Source organism: Siniperca chuatsi, linkage group LG22 (assembly GCF_020085105.1).
Source record: "Siniperca chuatsi isolate FFG_IHB_CAS linkage group LG22, ASM2008510v1, whole genome shotgun sequence".
Classification (NCBI taxonomy): domain Eukaryota; kingdom Metazoa; phylum Chordata; class Actinopteri; order Centrarchiformes; family Sinipercidae; genus Siniperca; species Siniperca chuatsi.
The window spans coordinates 2835609-2853586 of NC_058063.1; the positions used below are offsets into that span (position 1 = coordinate 2835609).

Here is a 17978-nt window from a genome sequence, read left to right on the forward strand (position 1 = left end):
AAGAGCATCACTGGCTTCAGACCGACTGGCAGCAGAGGAGTTGAAGGCAGCTTGGACAGGGCCAACGAACGCTCATCCCCCTCTAACTCAGCTGCTGTCTGCCCTCAGACTCCTCTGAGTCCACTGCTCCCCCCCTCCTCCATCTTCCTGGGAGAGTCCTACTCCCCCGTCAACCGGCTCTCAGGCTAACGGCCCTCTGCAGACTGACGACTCCCCCCCTAACCTGCCTGTAACCTCTGCTATGTGCATGACTGCTGACCAGGTGAGAAGACAGCTGATGAAACGCCACTCAAACAAGGCTGCAGGCCCCGATGCCGTTTGCCCCAGGGTGCTAAAAGCCTGTGCCCCCCAGCTATGTGGAGTCCTTCAACATGTCTTCAACCTGAGTCTGAGTCTTCAAAGGGTCCCTGTTCTGTGGAAGACATCTTGCCTCGTTCCCAGTGGCTCCAACGACTGGTGCTGGAACAGCTGCGGCCCATGGTCAGACCCCTCCTGGACCCCCTTCAGTTCGCCTACCAGCCCCGGCTGGGAGTTGAGGACGCCATCATCTTCCTGCTGAACCGCATCCACACCCACCTGGACAAGCCGGCAAGCACGGTGAGGATCATGTTTTTTGACTTCTCCAGTGCTTTCAACACCATCCGGCCAGCCCTGCTGGGTGAGAAGCTGGCAGCGATGCAGGAGGATGCCCCCCTTGTGTCCTGGATTGTGGACTACCTCACTGGCAGACCACAGCACGTGCATCTGCAGCACTGTGTGTCGGACAGCGTGGTCAGCAGCACTGGGGCCCCTCAGGGCACTGTCCTCTCTCCCTTCCTCTTCACCATCTACACCACGGACTTCAGCTACCACACAGAGTTCTGCCACCTTCAGAAGTTTTCTGATGACTCTGCTGTGGTGACGAGACTGAGTACTGGGCTGTGGTGGGGAACTTTGTCTCATGGTGTGAGCAGAACCATCTGCAGCTCAATGCGACAAAGTCTAAGAAGCTGGTTGTAGACCTATGAAGGGCCAAGGCACCCCCATCCAGGGGGTCAGATTGGACATTGTAGAGGAGTAAAAGTACCTGGGAATACACATAGACAATAAACTGGACTGGGCTAAGAACACTCAAGCTCTTTACAGGAAGGGCCAGAGCCGCCTCTATTTCCTGAGGAGGCTGAGGCCCTTCAACATCTGCCGGACAATGCTGAAGATGTTTTATGAGTCTGTGGTGGCCAGTGCTATCCTGTATGCTGTTGCATGCTGGGGCAGCAGGTTGAGGGTAGTGGACGCTAACAGGCTCAACAAACTGATCCGTAAGGCCGGTGACATTGTGGGGGTGGAGCTGGACTCTCTGTCGGTGGTGTCAGAGAGGAGGATGCTGGCCAAACTACACGCCATCTTGGACAGTGTCTCCCACCCGCTCCATGACGTGCTGGTCAAACAAAGGAGTACCTTCAGCGGAAGACTCATTCCCCCAAAATGCACCCCAGAGCGCCACAGGAAGTCATTCCTGCCTGTGGCCATCAAACTCTTCAACTCCTCCCTCTAAGTGTCAGTCTGTATGACCCTAAGTCACTAAACTGGACATTGATCATTAACATCACTGTAATACTTGAAATAATTGTGCAATATTCTCTGTTTAATTCTGCTGTGCAATATACTCTGTTTTCAGTGTAATATTCCTTATTTATTGATATTTATTCATACTTCTATTACTGCTGTGCAATATCCACCGTCTCATAATCATCTTAATAAGCTACACTTAACTTGACAGTACATGCACTATTACTTATTACTCATACTATTACCTTGTATTATACCGTACTATACTTATCAACCTGTAAATCCACTTTGTACTTTACACTTATTTTAGCTTTATACTATATATCCACTTTTGTACTTAATTTAAATTAGCTGTATTATAGTCTATTATATTTTGATTTGCACATCTCTTTTTTCTTACTAGAAATAATTGTCTGGACTTAATTTATTATTTTTATTTCTATTCCATTAGTACTTCTATTCCTGTTTGCATTGACGTGATAGTGAGCAGCTGTAACAAAAGAGTTTCTCCTCGGGGAACAAAAAAGTATTTCTGATTCTGAAATATAGAAACTTTTATGTGTCAATATATTGAAGCATATATAGTATTGTATTCTGTCAAATACAATTCAGAGGGATTAATCATTACAAAGTGTGCTGAAGCTGTGATGGTTAATTTGATGCAGCCCTAACGCATAAACTTTGGGTCATTGGCTGATTAAATGCTTGGGCAAATTTATTTGTAGTTCTTATTTTACAACACTTGCAGCACTGAAGAATCACACTTAGACTTTGCCAAAAGTTACCTTAGCCTCTTTTATACAAAGCTTTCAAGCCATTCTTAAGACCATATCTTATAGGTTACATACATACCGGCTGGATAATCCACAGACCTCACTTTAAACAGATTTCATTACTACAACTACTTTCTACAGAAGAAATAGTCCCTATGAAAATTGTTGGCAGCGTGTTTAAGGCTTTGAGACGGACAAAATTCCATTTTCCGCCATTGTGTTGATATTTGTCTCAGAGACACCTGGTCAAATGAAACCAAAACTGCATGGCCACAGGAGCTAAGTGAGAAAATCTGTGGCTAAACTGCCGTTTGAGAGAAAGGTGAGAGGATTGTTTGTGTTTGACAAAATGTCAAAATGGGAAAGAAACTAGATGGTTGAGATGTTGAGCGAGAGTTCCATCATCAGTCTCCTGGTTCACAGCATGCATCATGTGGTGCGTTCAGTGTTAAAAAAATCAAATAAAATAAACAACTTGAAATGTTTTTTCAGCTACAGCAGTATGTTTTACCCTTTCTAACAGTGTGTAACACTGTGCAACAGCCTTGCAACAGATCTGTTTCCTCAAGTTGGACGAATGAGTCAGAGGTGAAAACAGTGTTCCTATTAGACACCAACGCACCTTGGATTGGAGCATTTCGCACCATTAATTAAAGCTTCACTGTCAGTGTTTGGATGCGTGCCCACAGAGGACACACACAGCTGTATCCATTCACTGATGCAGTAGAGACTGGAACCAGCACATTCAGTTCAACACCCTGTATATTTAGTACGCTCTGCTACGCTTTGGCAGCACTGAATGAGACACAGGTTGACTCGTTCACAGGTTTTTCAAAAATAAACCTGTATCTCAGAATCCCCTCCAAAATGATCGCCTGTCTCTCATTTGACTTTGTCTGCTGTTGCTGATAACTACTGCTATTTTACATGCTGTTTTTGCACATTTTCATTGATGTTTTTACCTCATTTTAATGTTTGTAATTTTATAGTTTCATTTATATCCTGTTTTTCATTGGTATTGTGGAAAATATTGTCCTGTTAATCATCATTGATACAGACATACAGTATATGTACAATCAAGTTCAATAATCATTCAGGTTGTGTTGCTAAGTGAACGCAGCGGCCTGCTTGTCCTGCACCTACGTTCCCGAGGAAGGGTGCCCTTGTATGAAGGAGCTCTCTGCCTCTCCACTCCTAGTTGTGTTTACACTCTGCAGCACACAGGGCAGAGTGACCTTCCCCTTCCCTGTGTTCCCAGTGCATGAATTAGCTCACTCTTTGGTCGCAAGTAATATGTTTCCAGATTAATGCATATAGTGTTGTAACAAAGCCTTTATTTTTATATATTTTAGAACAAGTGTCTACAGTTGATGGACATACATGAGAGTTGAGAGAAGAAAATGTGCATGCTCTCTGTACACACGTAACACCAACTGCTGTGGGCTTTGATGTGTTTTACCGAAGGTCGGAGGGTGCTCGTTTGTTGCAGAGTTATGATTTGCTCCATTTTAATCAAAGAAACATTGAATTTATGATCCAGAAACAACACACGAAAGTTTGTATTTCGTTGAACAGAGCCTGGGAAGTTTTGTGATAAACTCTTTCAGACAGAAAAGACGCTCTTCCCAGGAGTCATATCTCTCTGCCCGGATCCTCCTGTTTTAGTTTCTCAAAAAACAACCTTATCTTTACCTAATGTATTCAAGGACAGTCGAGGTAATCATGTTTTCGTGTCTTTAATCAGAAGTTTCCTTTTGTAATGGCGCCCTCGCGTGGGTAAAAGTGTAATGGCATAATAATTCCTAAACAATCAGAGACATCTCAACAACCCGCCAGGAGGAGCATGTTTTGGAAATATAAGTGAATGCACAACTGAGCCTGTTCAGTTGCTTCATGAACCAACTCGGTTTTACATGCACTTTGTTTTGATATTACAGTAAAATCTATTCTAATATATTGCATCTATTCGACTCAAGTGTTTTATTGAAGAAGGATTAAACAGTGTGAGAGGACCTGAAGACATCTGGCCCAGCTGAAGGTTTTTCCTCCCACAGTATACACCGTCTGTAATTCCACTTTGATTAAAGGAATAGTTCAACGTTTTTGGAAATGCACTTATTATTAAATGACAGGACTGATATCACATTTATTTCTGTGGATTAAGAGTACTCCACCTGTTTACAATGGACAGTTTAAAAAAAAGAGGATCTAAATTTATGCAGCAGAATCAGACATATCTTTTCTATTCCACACATTCTTCTTCCTTGTCAAAACCTACATTACCCACAAAGCAACGCAACCGCTTCGGTCATAGATTGGGCTGTGTTATGGTAATGTAGCTTGGAGCGGGCTACAGAGGTCAGCTCACTTCTTTCTAACTCCACACCAACAGATGTTTTTCATTTTCAGACTTGTAGTCTTCAGCCCCAACCGACGCTGACTCATCACTTGAGGACATTTATCAGACTTCACAGCTCCCTCTGGAGACACTAAAGGCTTTATACTACCTTTTTTCACAAATGTATTAGTGCTCCGCAACACCTGGAAACACACTTGGATGTGGAAAATTTGTGGAATTCCCTTTTAAGTACGGAGCTGGAGCTTGGCAGGGAGAAACGGTTAGCCTCAGTGAGCGTTAGAGGTGTTGGTAGGTGTATGTTTGAACTCTGGACAGAGCCAGGCTAGCTGATCCTCCCTGCTTCCAGTCTTTATGCTGAGTTAGGCTAACCACATCCTGACTCTAGCTCTGAACACACAGACATGAGACTGATATTGAGCTTCTCATATAAGTTAAGGGAATATTTCAACATACACGTTCTTTCTACGAATTAAATAATTAAAAAAGACACAGCAAGGCTTTTATATCATTTACACAAGTCTTTATATGGTTACCATGTATTTGATGTCAAATATGAAACATGTTCAAAAAACAAACACTGGCCCTGAGATGGATCACACTGATGTGATACTGTTAAATCTTTGCAGATGCAGCTACGTGGTGCTAGCATTGTGTTGAGCCAGCAGCCCCCGCGGTTTCCTGTTTCGGGGCCCGCTGGGAGCTGTCGGCCAGGTCGACCAACACCTGGATGGTCTGGGCCAGCCGACTCAGCCCCTCGTCCTCCATGATGAGTTGGACGGAACACAAGGAATCCTGGGAAGGGAGGAAGAAAGAGCAGATTTAGGTAAGATACATACATATGTTTTTGGCATGAATTTTATACGTATATATATTGAATATTCGTATAAAATTCGTTACTGTCAATTTGCAGCTTTAATAATAATAATGATCTCCAACAAGCTCTACGTTACTGTTGTCTATACTGCAGACTTAGTAGAACCTACTGTCAGTAAAGAAGTCTGTTAATATACTTTAACACTAATTCACTGATGAATAAAGTCACATTGTGTGCCATTGTGTATGTCATTTGCCATGGATGTGTTGATCAGGGGGGCAAACATGATGAAACTGCTCCTTTTCTTGAGTGTTAATTTCGCATCACAGTTCCAGCACGTAACTTTCCCAACCAGTGACCCCGGTTTCCATCCAGGGGGTCAGATTGGACATTGTAGAGGAGTAAAAGTACCTGGGGGTACACATGGACAATAAACTGGACTGGGCTAAGAACACTCAAGCTCTGTACAGGAAGGGCCAGAGCCGCCTCTATTTCCTGAGGAGGCTGAGGTCCTTCATCATCTGCCGGACAATGCTGAGGATGTTTTATGAGTCTGTGGTGGCCAGTGCTATCCTGTATGCTGTTGCATGCTGGGGCAGCAGGCTGAGGGTAGCGGACGCTAACAGGCTCAACAAACTGATCCGTAAGGCCGGTGACATTGTGGGGGTGGAGCTGGACTCTCTGGCGGTGGTGTCAGCGCCAGTTCATGCACCATTACCTTATACCGTATTATTATCATCAACCAGTAAACCCACTTTGTACTTCACACTTGTTTTATTTTATACTCATACCCACCTGGTACTTAATTTATTTTCTGACCTGTATTATAGTGTATGATATTTGTTTGCTCAGTACTTCTCTTCCTGTGTGCACTGACTGACAGTGAGCTGCTGTAACGAAACCGTTTCCCCTCGGGGATCAATAAAGTATTTCTGATTCTGATTCTGAAAACCAATTTGTTGTTTTTACATTTCTGTAGGTGTACACATTAGACAAATGAGGTACAGTTTGTTAGGTTAATTCAGCCATGCTACCAACATGGCCTCTAAAGCTCATTAACTACATAGCAGCTTCATTTTACACTTAAAGACCCAGAAACCACCCACTACTGCTTTGCTGGAAAAATGCTACATGGCCCCAGGTTTTCTGTGTGTCAGTTAGTTTGTGGCACCATAAACCAAATGATAAAGGTCTTTTAAGTAGTTTTCGAAACAAGACAAGCCCACAAGATTAAGAAATAATGCAGGACCTGTCTGTACATTAGTGGTGAAAATTCAAAGTTGCAATGAATCAAATTGCCAAAATAAAACAACAGGACTTTTTGATTTGGCCCCAGAGTTGCCCTCTTTGCCTTGTTGGTAATTGGTAATTGTATTTTTGAACTTTGGACGAAGCCAGGCTAGCTGTTTCCCCCTGTTTCCAGTCTTTATGCTAAGCTAGGCTAAATATGTCCTGACTCCAGCTCCGTATTTAAAGCGAGACTGTAACTTTTGCTAAGCAGCGGCCACTGTGGCCACAAGGGACAATCACAGGATATTGGTGTGGGAAAGAGTCATAAAGTCAGCACTCAGTACAGTTACACAACATCTACTGTACCTAAAGTTTGCTAACATGAGCCACCATAAGCTACTGGTCATACCACGCAGAAACGTTGTAGCAGCAAAACCTCTGAGTGTGTTGAGTAATGGCAATTCACCTTTTCAATTGTAAGAGGAAGATTGTGGTATTTTTTTCTTTCAAAAGTTACATAGCTTTAACGCACAGAGATTGATATCAATCTTTTTATCTGACTCAAAAAGAAAGCAAATAAGCAAATTTCCCGCTGGGAAAATAAGCAATTTGTTGAATGACCTGTGACCTGTTTTGATGTTCCAAAATTTTCACGAGCCCAGCAATCGGTTGTTTAGTTGTCAGGTAAATGTGAGTAAGGTAACTTTTGTACTTGTAGATGTAGACGGATTACACCGAAATAACATCAAGTCTATTTAAAGCCACTATGTATGGGATTTGAAAATTCCTTACTTTGGCGCCATCAGGTGGTAGTATCAAGACAGCGATGCACGCTGCTACCCAGATTCAACCCATCAGAATAATTTGACATATGCTATAATCACATAAAAGTTGTTCAGGACTTTAAAATATATTAAATTAATTATAAATTATATTTGTCTATTTTTAATCCCCTATGATTATGAATCTCCTGTGATCTTATCTGGATATCACGTGACGCCCCACCATCAAGGACAGGAGGATAGTTATGGTTGGTGATGAAGTAAGATACTGTGATGTGTGAATATAAAGGCCAAGCTGGTGGTGGAGGAGTCGACACATTTATGAGACAGGCTCAGTGGCATTCTGTAGCAAAGCACGTCATTTCAATCTCATATACAGTGGATAGCAGAAATATCCACACACCCTGTCAGATGTGTTTATTGCCTCCAGGCCTGAAATGAAAAGCCATTAAATCAGATGTACTTCCACTTCCCTTTGGCACAAGCAACCAGGCGCATCAATAATGGCGTGGCTCTGTCATTCAACCCATGGCGTTCATGAATTCTGTATGTTTGTTAGCTATTTGGATAGCTGTAGGCTACAGTGGACATTGGTCAGATAGGCTAAATACGTCAGTTTTAGTAAATGCCTGGGCCGTGGTCTTCAAACCTCCAGCACTCCATGACTGGATGACATGGCACCACCTCTACAAATTATGACTGCAGATGCACAGTAGTAAATTTAAAGCTGAATAACCACTTTAAACAAATTTCAACTATGCAATAAACCTGCAAAAATCTACCATAAAGAAGATTCAACTCTGGAGATTAAACTCATTTCCATCATACATAGTTCGGCAACCTTACTTACTTTTACTTTACTTTACTATAATTTATAACACTGACTCAAATTTAACTGAAATGAAGTGTTTCAGTTCATCATACAATTTATACACATGATGCAACATTTCATACATTTTTTATTTAAATGACAAATTCAAATCAAAAGTGTCACATTTTATTATGTGTTCTGGAGTCAGTTGCACCAGCTGTTCATAAATTCAAACTTCACCTAGTTATAACGGTCTTTAACAGTCAGTTATAATAAGTCTTTACCAAGTGGAGATTTCTGCATCACTAAATAAAATGGGTTTCACCACACAAACATATATTTCTGCATGAATGCAGATGTAAATAAAACAAAGTAATATCTATACTTACAAACGAATGACAGTTAGGTTGAATATATCACTTGATCCCTACAGCGGTTGTACTGAAACGTATAAGTTATGTTACAGTTTGTTATTATAGCGATACTGGATTTTTGAGACCATTACTGATCGATATTTGGGAGTTTAAAAAAATCCAAAAAACTAGATATTGTTGAGTAGTAAACAATCTTAATATGGATTGCTTGAATTTGTTGTTTTTTGTTATATTTGTTTGTTTTTTTATTATGACCAAGATACATACAGTACACTAAGCAGGGCATTTTACTGTGTAAAAACCAATTTGTTGGTGCTCTCTGGTGGATAACTCTGTGATGGACACACAGTTCCTAAATTACCTCCAACCTAGATTGGCATTTCTTCCAAACTTCTGCCTGTACTGCAATTTCTTGTTACTTATCAGCCGACATATGCACCGATATAGATACATGTAGGTTTGGATTTTGTTTTCGCTTAATAATAACAACCTTCATTTAAAAACTGCATTTTGTGTTTACTTGTGTTATCTTTGACTAATATTTCAATTTGTTTGATGATCTGAAACATTTAAGTGTGACAAACATGCAAAAAAATATAAGAAATCAGTAAGGGGGCAAACACTTTCACACCACTGTATATGTACAATAAGCTAACATTGGCCGATATATCTGCCTGGTCGATGTATCTGTCTAGCTCTAGTTGTGATGCTACAGTGACTTCCTGTGTACATAGTCGATAGCTTGTAGAGACTCATGTAAAATATAAATGTGTTTCCCTTTTGGGGCACTGGGGCAGTTGCGGGTTCACCGAGTGTCAGCTGGGTTTTGGTCATTTGATTGTTTAGAAATTTGTTAGAGAATTTGGTACAATATCAACAGTGGGGCCTGCTTTTTGTCTAATCATGTGACCCTGTGTCAAAATCTAGTTTTAAGACTTCAGCGTGAAAACTGAGAACTGATCAGCATCTGCAGATGAAAGCTGTGAGATGTGGTTGAAAGCTCCAAAAAAAAAAACAACAAAAAAAAACAGGTAGTAGTCAAGATTATTTTGTCAAACTAGTATAAAGACTTAATATTACCACAAACAGAGTGACACACAAAAAACATGGGCCAAGCAGTGCTATTTAAAAACAAAACAAGTGTTCATTTGTTTCTGGGTCTCGGGGAATGTAAGGAAGCTGCCATGTAATGTCCGCGGTGTGCACCTTACTTGATGGGAACTTGGGGGCAACAGGGCATCTAGTGGTTCTCAAGCGTTTTCATTTTACAGTCAGATGGGCCCCTTGGATCATCCTCAGTGACCCCTGAACCCCCTAGAGGAACTCACTCACCCACAAAAACGTGACATTTCCTGGTAGGTGTCTGAGAAATGATTAAATCTACATAATCAGTGCTGCTGACTCCGTAGTGATTGCTTGATTAACTGGTGAACCTGGTGAAGTCTGACTATACACATGAAATGTAGATAATCCAGAGCTCGAAAATACACACTCACAGCTCCAGTGATGTGTGTGAGCAGCAGGCAGGCTGCAGGCTGAAGTGATGCAGAGAGGGAAAATCAGAAAAGCGACAGCCCTATTTATTGAGTCTCCTTGTGAATGGTGCAGTACAAACCTGCAGGCTGATTTCTGCCTTTTCTCTGACCACGGCTCAACACACTCACCTGCTCCAACATGCGCCGCTGGAATTTATGGCGGTAAACCTGCTGTTTGGAGAGCACACAGGAGCTTTTGAAGAGGTTAAAGCACAGTGGATTAACATCAGGATATCTGCACGCTTGCCCGCAATTTTAGCACATTTCATCAGTTTGAAGGTGTTGTGAAACTGACTTAAAGACCAAGTCAAAACCAACATTTGGAAGCTAGCTGGTAAAATCAGTCATTTTGTTAACCCTGTTCTGTACTGATCTGAGAGTGGATGTGCATGATTTTGTCTTGCTTTCCAACTCCACCCATTACTGCTGAAAGTTTTGTATTTAAATGATAAGTCTGGTGTTAGTCTAGATTTTTCTTATTGTCAACGAATCCCATGAAACCAACTGTAATGAATCAGTGTGCAAAACATAGAAGTTTTTGTCCAGGTGCTGTGCTGAGATTTCTTCCTCCCAAGGACACAGTTTTTGATTCCTCTGTACCTGATTTAGAGCCAGTTAGGGCTCAAATGTACGCTGTGAGTACCTTCTCTGTTTGGACTTGAAACATACTTTTCCTAATGTGATAACACTCCCTTCATTTCTGTTAACAGTGCTGTCTACAGGGGGCAGTAACGAGCCCATCCCAGCTTAATGCTTCTGTATGAGGCGACGAAGATGCCATGCTGGAAAACTTACAAGCTACATAAAGGTGACATTCATGTTTCACCACAAGTGTTAAACTGTATTTTTGTTTCGTTTTCGAAGGATCAGGACTCAGTGTTTGGTCTGCCAAATGTATGTCAGGTTAACTTCCTCACAGAAAGAGCTGTCTCCCACGAAGGAATTGACAGTCCAAAAACATCCACTGGTTCCTACTGAAGACAGAAATCTTTAAAGACGCCCGACAAAGATGAGATTTGTTGACAAGAAGAAAAATACAGAACATTTAGACCTTATCCTGTAATGAAAATCAATTTGAAATTAAAATCTAATCTGTCTTGACATGCTCTCTGACGCAATAAGGCTTAAGAAAATAGACATTTGACAATAAATCATTTCATACTAAGGTCACATAATGACAACTGAGCAAACTCCATCCTCTGAAGACCATGAGATGCAGTTGAAAGTTCCATATAAAGCTAGTAAGTGGACCTTGAGTTAAATGTGTTGGTCAATAAGAGTGTTAAGCAGCTGCAGATACCCTGATGACATTCACAGCTCTAGGCTGATTAAGCAAAGGCACGACAGCAGGCAAGCAGACAAACAGCACGTGATCAAAGTTGGTTTTTAATAATTTCTTTACAGCAGGAGGAAGAAGAACTTTAGATATAGATTTATATAAACTCAAAAATTATTCTTAATAATACAAGGGTATCATATAAATATAAAATACACCAGTATTTCTGTTCCACTAACATATTTAAGAATATAGCTTGGTCTAAGCCAGTGAATGAATTACTGTATGTTGCTTATCCAGTTTCATTTATAAAATATACATTTGAATTGAGTACAATTTCATCTTAACAGCAGGCTAATAAAAAACTTCAGACATGAAAGGGAGGTTTTTACAGTGGACATTCTGACCTCCAGACATCAGCAGAGATGTGGACATGAAGTGGACGGTGGACGAAAATAACCAGTGTGCTGTACACCTAGTTAAATAAGTAAATCAAGTTATAAAACTATACTGCAGTTTTAACAAATTAAAAAGGCCAAAGTGTTCATGTAAAATTAAATTAAGAAGTCATTATGAAATTAATAATCATGAATACATAGATGTAAAATATATACACGAGCCAATTACTTGTGAAATAATTTAAGAAATTGTTAAAACTAAATGTGTTAAATGAAATGTTATTTCATAAATCTTTCACATTAACAGTTTTAGTTGAGTTCTTTTTTTTTTTTTACATTGTAGAAATGTATTTCAAATTATGTGTACCAAAATAATTTGGTATTTTTGTGATACTTTCATTTCAGGTCACATTGGTGTTGTCACTTATGTTCAGCTAATCACATGCCCCCTTGCCTCTTAAGCAAGCAAACTCAACAAGAGGTCCAGCGTCATTTTTTCTCCCACCAGCTTTCTGCCAAGTCCCGCCCCTACTCTGATTGGCTAACCCTAAACCTAACCAACAGAAGCAACAGTACTAGCCAATCAGAGGGACTGCTGGTGGAAAACTGGTGAGAAAAAACATGTGAAAAAACAACGCGGTGGTCCTACATTTAACCAGTTAGCTTCTGTTAGCTAGAACAACAACAATGCTAAAGTAATTTTCACTCTATCAACCAACTAGAGGCTGAGAAAAAAAAAATAGAGGCTGCTGCTGTAAATAAACACAGTTATGGTACAATAACAAGGCTGCACATGCTATCTACGTAGCTGGCTAACTAGCTAGGTTGGTTTTCAGCTTGGATTATTACTGAGCGTCAAAGTGAAGAGCTAGTGGTAACAGCAGCAGCTAACTGGCTAATTCAGAGTTACCTTGGCAGCGTTTTGATTTTAATGAAAGAGACAACTCTGTGAAGAGCAAAAATACAGTCTTCTCTGTGGTCACTCAAACCAACAGGAACTAGCTAACACAGCTAACACTGTCTCTTCACTTTGATGCTGAGTTCAAGCTCACAACCCAGCCTAGCTAGTTAGCTTGTTAGATAGGTAGCATGCAGCTCAGTTAAGCTAACTAAAAGGAGCTAGTTTATTGATTCCGAATTAATTTGACATTGTTTCTCTAGCTAACAGGCGCTAACTGGCTAAATTTGGTAGCAGTCGTTGAGCTTGCTTAAGAAAAGCAGGGGGCATGTGATTGTGGGCACTGACACCATAAAAATACCATTGTGAAAAAGTGCATTTTGAAATAAAAGTTTCTATGACATAAATATGAACTCTGACTAAATGAAAATTAGAATCAAAATCACAGTGTTGTTTTACATAATTTATTCATATGATTATTTATTTCATAATAACTTGTTTAATATTGAACACTTTAGGGCTCCATATTTTAAGAGAAGCAGTCCTGCTCAACTGCTTAAGAGTACAGTTAGACCAACATATGGTTTGCTGATATGGGGAAAATATCAGTACTGTTCACCTCTCTGATATTATGATGCTGCTCTCTTACCACGGTTACAGAAAAAAGCCTAAAAAGATATTTAGGTTACTACTTCATTTAATTTCCCTCTGTGATTGAAGTTTTCCCTACGAACAACTGATGTTGGTCGACTGCTTTTAGTTCATTAATTTGAGTTTCAGTTGAACATTTTAGTGTCCCATGAGGATTTAAATGTTTCAGAGGCCTTGATAAGAGTAAAAACAATAAATTATGTGAATTTCTAGGGTTTAGCAGCAGAATTCTAAAAATCACTCACTATTGATATTAGCTTTCAAACCCCACAAGTCCAATAAGCATTATAATCAGATTCCAATCTGTGTTTAGTTGCAGGCATTGACCTTTTATGAGCAATAAGCCAGACACAGCGTGTGGTAGAAACAGCAGAGGATGTTCGACACTCTGTGTCGCAAATGTGTAGCCTCAAGGGAATCAATTGTTTACCAATCCAATGAAGGGGGGGGGGGGGGGGGGATCAATGTTATTTTCAGTCTGAATAATTGAATATTGATTACATTTAATTTACCTGTGAGTGATTTAAAGCCCACACACTGATTTCACAAAGCTTTATGAGGCTTTAACACTACTGGCTTACAGGCTTAACTAAGTTAGTGAAGCCTCTGCTGTTTCACCACAGAAACAAAAATAACCAAAAACAGAACAGAATTCAAAATAAATAAAAAGCAATAATTTAATAACTTGTTTACATTTATACAAACATGAAGACAACTGGTCAAACGTACCAGTGCCAACCAAAGACTTTACACACGCAACCTCGTGCAGGGGTTTGTACCGTCAGTTTGGACACGGGAAGCCTGGAGGGGGATTGATGAAGCGACATCGCCCCCTGCTGCTCACAGTTAACATAGCAGACATAAAAATAAGAGTGGTCTAGAGAGTGGTCTTAGTCAGTGTTCAGTAAGAGGCACTGTATCATTTATTTCACTGTCACATTGTTGTGTGAGAAATAACATCACTTAACATCCAGGTTCCCCATTTCACTAACTTGCATCTTCAAGGCTGAAAGCCACATTCACAGTTTAGTCTCAGGTTACTTCAACAGCTTCCCTCAGGACGAGAGACAAACGCAGACTGGAGTTTGAGTCTGAATGTTTCTCAGAGGTGGAGCTGCTGTAAATAATCTCAAGTTCAACTTTGGTGAGCAGAGTTAAAGAACCACAGTCTCTCTGGCTAAGTGATGCTGAGAAATAAGCAGTAAAAAAGGAATCAATCCAGCCATTAAGTTTTATAGGATATCTAGTTTGCCAACAGCAATAATAATAACTAGCAACATCAGCATTTAGGTAAGCTACATAACTAGTCTGCTGACCTCCTGAGATTTATCACTGTTTCCCAATTCCATACTATACACTAAAAAACATACACTATGCACTAATGTTAGGGCAGTGTGTCAGTAAACTGTGATGGATGTTTACGACTTCTTTCTCTTCCAAATACGTCTGCCTAACCTGGGGGTTAAGTGAAGTATGAGAGGAGTCACTCATAGTGATGAACCCACTGAGAATGATCAACTCTGCAGTTCCCCTCAGCTCTACAGAGCTTTTTAGCTTCTTTTAGCTCACTGTTTAACGGACCGCAACGTCACTGTTCTGTTTTCAGTGAAAAAGCTCTGACTGTACACTACCCGCTCAGCACCACACAGCAGCAAAAGTTAGAGGCTAGCTGGTGAACATAGTGGAGCATTTAGCAGCTAAAGAGACATGTTGTTCTCAAGAGTTGGTGGAGACCAAACCAGAGCGAGTGGTCAAAAAGCAACAAAACCAAAGAAAATCTATTCATGGCGCTTTAAGTTTAACTACCCTGCATATCTTCATTTAGAGCATTGATTACGTGCGTCCTCAGAAGTTAACACTATGTGTCGGCAAGATACTGAACATATATGTATACAGAACTAAGCATATGAATAGTGCAGGGTATCAGAATGTTAAGTAAGGTCAGCAGACAACAACATTGGAGGAAAGTTTTGACACTACTAGAGCTGGCTCCCGCATGCACATTTACTGCTGTGGTCTCAACATTAACAATACAGTGTCACCATGTCTAGTTATTTTTGCAATGCGCCAAATTAGACATTCTCAAGGAGGGTATTCAGGTACTGGCCAAAAATGATTGGGCTCCGATTAACTCCTTAGTGGCTACAACTTTAAATCTCTAAACCATGTACACACAAAGCACGCAGGCAAGTACATGAACAATGAAGCTCGCGTTGCAGCTGTTTGTGAGTGTGCATCCGTAAAAAAACATGTATGAACGCAAGGTAGAATATGTCATTGGGATTCAACTGAGGGTGTGGTTCCTTTGCTCCGCCCACTCATGTCTCAACCAATGAGATTGTTTCTGCCTGTGGAGCAGCTCTGCCTCAGACAGTTAAACAGAAAACTCCCATCTCCTCCGAACATGCTGTGCGTTACAGAGTGAAGGCTAAACTAGGCTAAGGCATTTCTCTGTTCATCTGCTCTCATACAGTATTTGTCCATCAGTGTAGTGCTTTCTATTCCTCTAAACATCTAAATGAAGAGCTGTAGCTTCAGTGTGCTGTAGTGTATTTCCTTAAAGGTGCTCGGCTGCATGCTCTGTATGGCTCTAACATCCAACCAGTGCAGCTATAGAGAGTCGACACACTCTCAGGTCTTATGCGAGCTGCTGTACAGCCATGGAGGGTATGCATACTGAAAAAACACACACAACGCAGAGTACTGTCTGAGATGACAACTGTGGGAGCAGCTGTGTATGTTGGCCTGAAACTCTACAACTGTGACTGCATGTGTGTGTGTGTGTGTGTGTTCAGTAAGTGTGTCATGTTAATATATAAGCACTGTGTGTTGCTCCTCTAGCTGAGCAGGTAGCAGTAGAGGACGTAGAGCAGGGCCATGGCCGCACAGTAGAAGAGCAGGAAATCTGTGGACAGCAGCGAGGAGGAGGAGGACGATGACGACGAAGGTGAAGAGTGGCGGGGGGACTGGTCCTCCGCCATCTCCCCCCCCTCCACGACCAGAAGTGCCGTCACACAGCGCAGCACAGAGGGCAGCTTACACAGAAGCACGTCAGAGCACACACACATGTCGGTCTGGTCAGGACAGACACACACACACACACACACACACACACACACACACACACACAGGAAAATACAAGTAGTTATAATGTAAAAACTAGGAGACAAGAGATGGACAAAACAGAGTGTAGAATTACACAAAGCAGAGTTAGGGTTGGACTGATATATGGGCAGATATTGGCATTTGATTGAAAATGTGATTCATTTCAGGACAAAAGGCCTTCAAACACCAGTCCGACCCTGACAGGAATAATGTAGCAACACAACTGAGCTTAAAGCACATGGAAAATTCTATTTCAACTAACTGCTTTTTTAAACAGTGCCTTATTGGGATGCTTTTAAGAAACAACATTAAATTAAGATGTATCAAAGAGTTGTAATAAAAGGACAGGAAAGTGAGAATCGTGAGACATGGTCTTTACCTCAGGGACTCCCAGCTTGCGACAGGCAGCAATGAAGTTTTCCACGTTGAGTCGACTCTTTGCTGAACTCAGTTTTGGCTGAAATTAATATCAGGCAACCACATTTAGGTAACTTCATGTTGGAGTGAAATTATTGCTTTGTATAAACAGTTTTCATTAGTTGGGATTAGGACGCCGTTATTATTATTTCAGAATTCTAAAAAAGCAGCTTTTATTTACCTCAACTGCAGAGGAAAATATATTTGATCATGTTAGTAAGAAGCCTCCCTGTTTTCATTTGCTGTTAATGCTAACTCAACATTTCCTCCATGTTTATGTGTTGACTTGATAAATTATAATGTACATTTCCACAGTACTAGTCAATTACGAGTCCTGCCACACTCACCACTCTGCTGCACTCAGAGAACACACTGTTTTCATTCACTAACTTCAGTCACTTTCAGTTTTCCGATCGCTGTTCAGCTACCACCAGCGAAAGTCGTCACTTCCTGCACAGATGTTTCACATTAAAAGCCTTCCAGTGGCTCAAAAGGCATAATCCCTCCTGTTCCTGGTAGGCTGTTCATGTGAAACATATGCAGGAAGTGTTGAGTTTCGCTGATGGTAAGAAACAGTAAAGTCGAGGTGACGGACAATGATTGTTGAATGAAAACAGTATTTGCAGAGTGGTGAGTAAGACATGACTCTGTAGTCCAGCTAATTCTAACCCTGTTTATTAGTAACTGGTCTTTATTCGTTTGACCACGCCCCTTGCTCTTATTTCAGAGTATTATTTGAACTGGCTTTTATTCAAGAACTTACAGTGTACATGTTGAAATGTACCAATATCATTTAACATTATGTTCCATGGATTTATGCACACAAACTATTAATTTGAGAGAAAGAATCAAGTATTTTGGGAAAATAATGAATTTGTGTGCACAAATTAGTTATACTTTCTCCATAACACTTTGAATACCAGCTCAGTCACTTTAGTGACGTGCTAAAATGTAGTGTAACAGTAGCACAAGTAGAGAAGAATCACAAACTCAGCAAACAGACTCAG

At 40.8% G+C, this 17978-nt stretch overlaps 1 protein-coding gene across 2 annotated transcripts in view; it reads right to left on the reverse strand.

Moving 5' to 3' along the window:
* Positions 1 to 5183: 5183 nt before the first annotated feature.
* Positions 5184 to 17978, reverse strand: part of lrch4 (leucine-rich repeats and calponin homology (CH) domain containing 4) — a 65867-nt gene continuing 53072 nt past the window's right edge. The window contains exons 17-18 of one of the 2 annotated variants that reach the window (XM_044184763.1): positions 16934 to 17011; positions 5184 to 5472 (exon numbers count right to left, since the gene is read on the reverse strand). In XM_044184763.1, the coding sequence (XP_044040698.1) occupies positions 5323 to 5472; positions 16934 to 17011 (228 nt within the window). In that variant the 3' untranslated portion in view covers positions 5184 to 5322. Of the gene's footprint in view, positions 5473 to 11594; positions 16524 to 16933; positions 17012 to 17978 lie in introns of those variants that run through there. The other variant, XM_044184762.1, reaches the window with a different exon arrangement.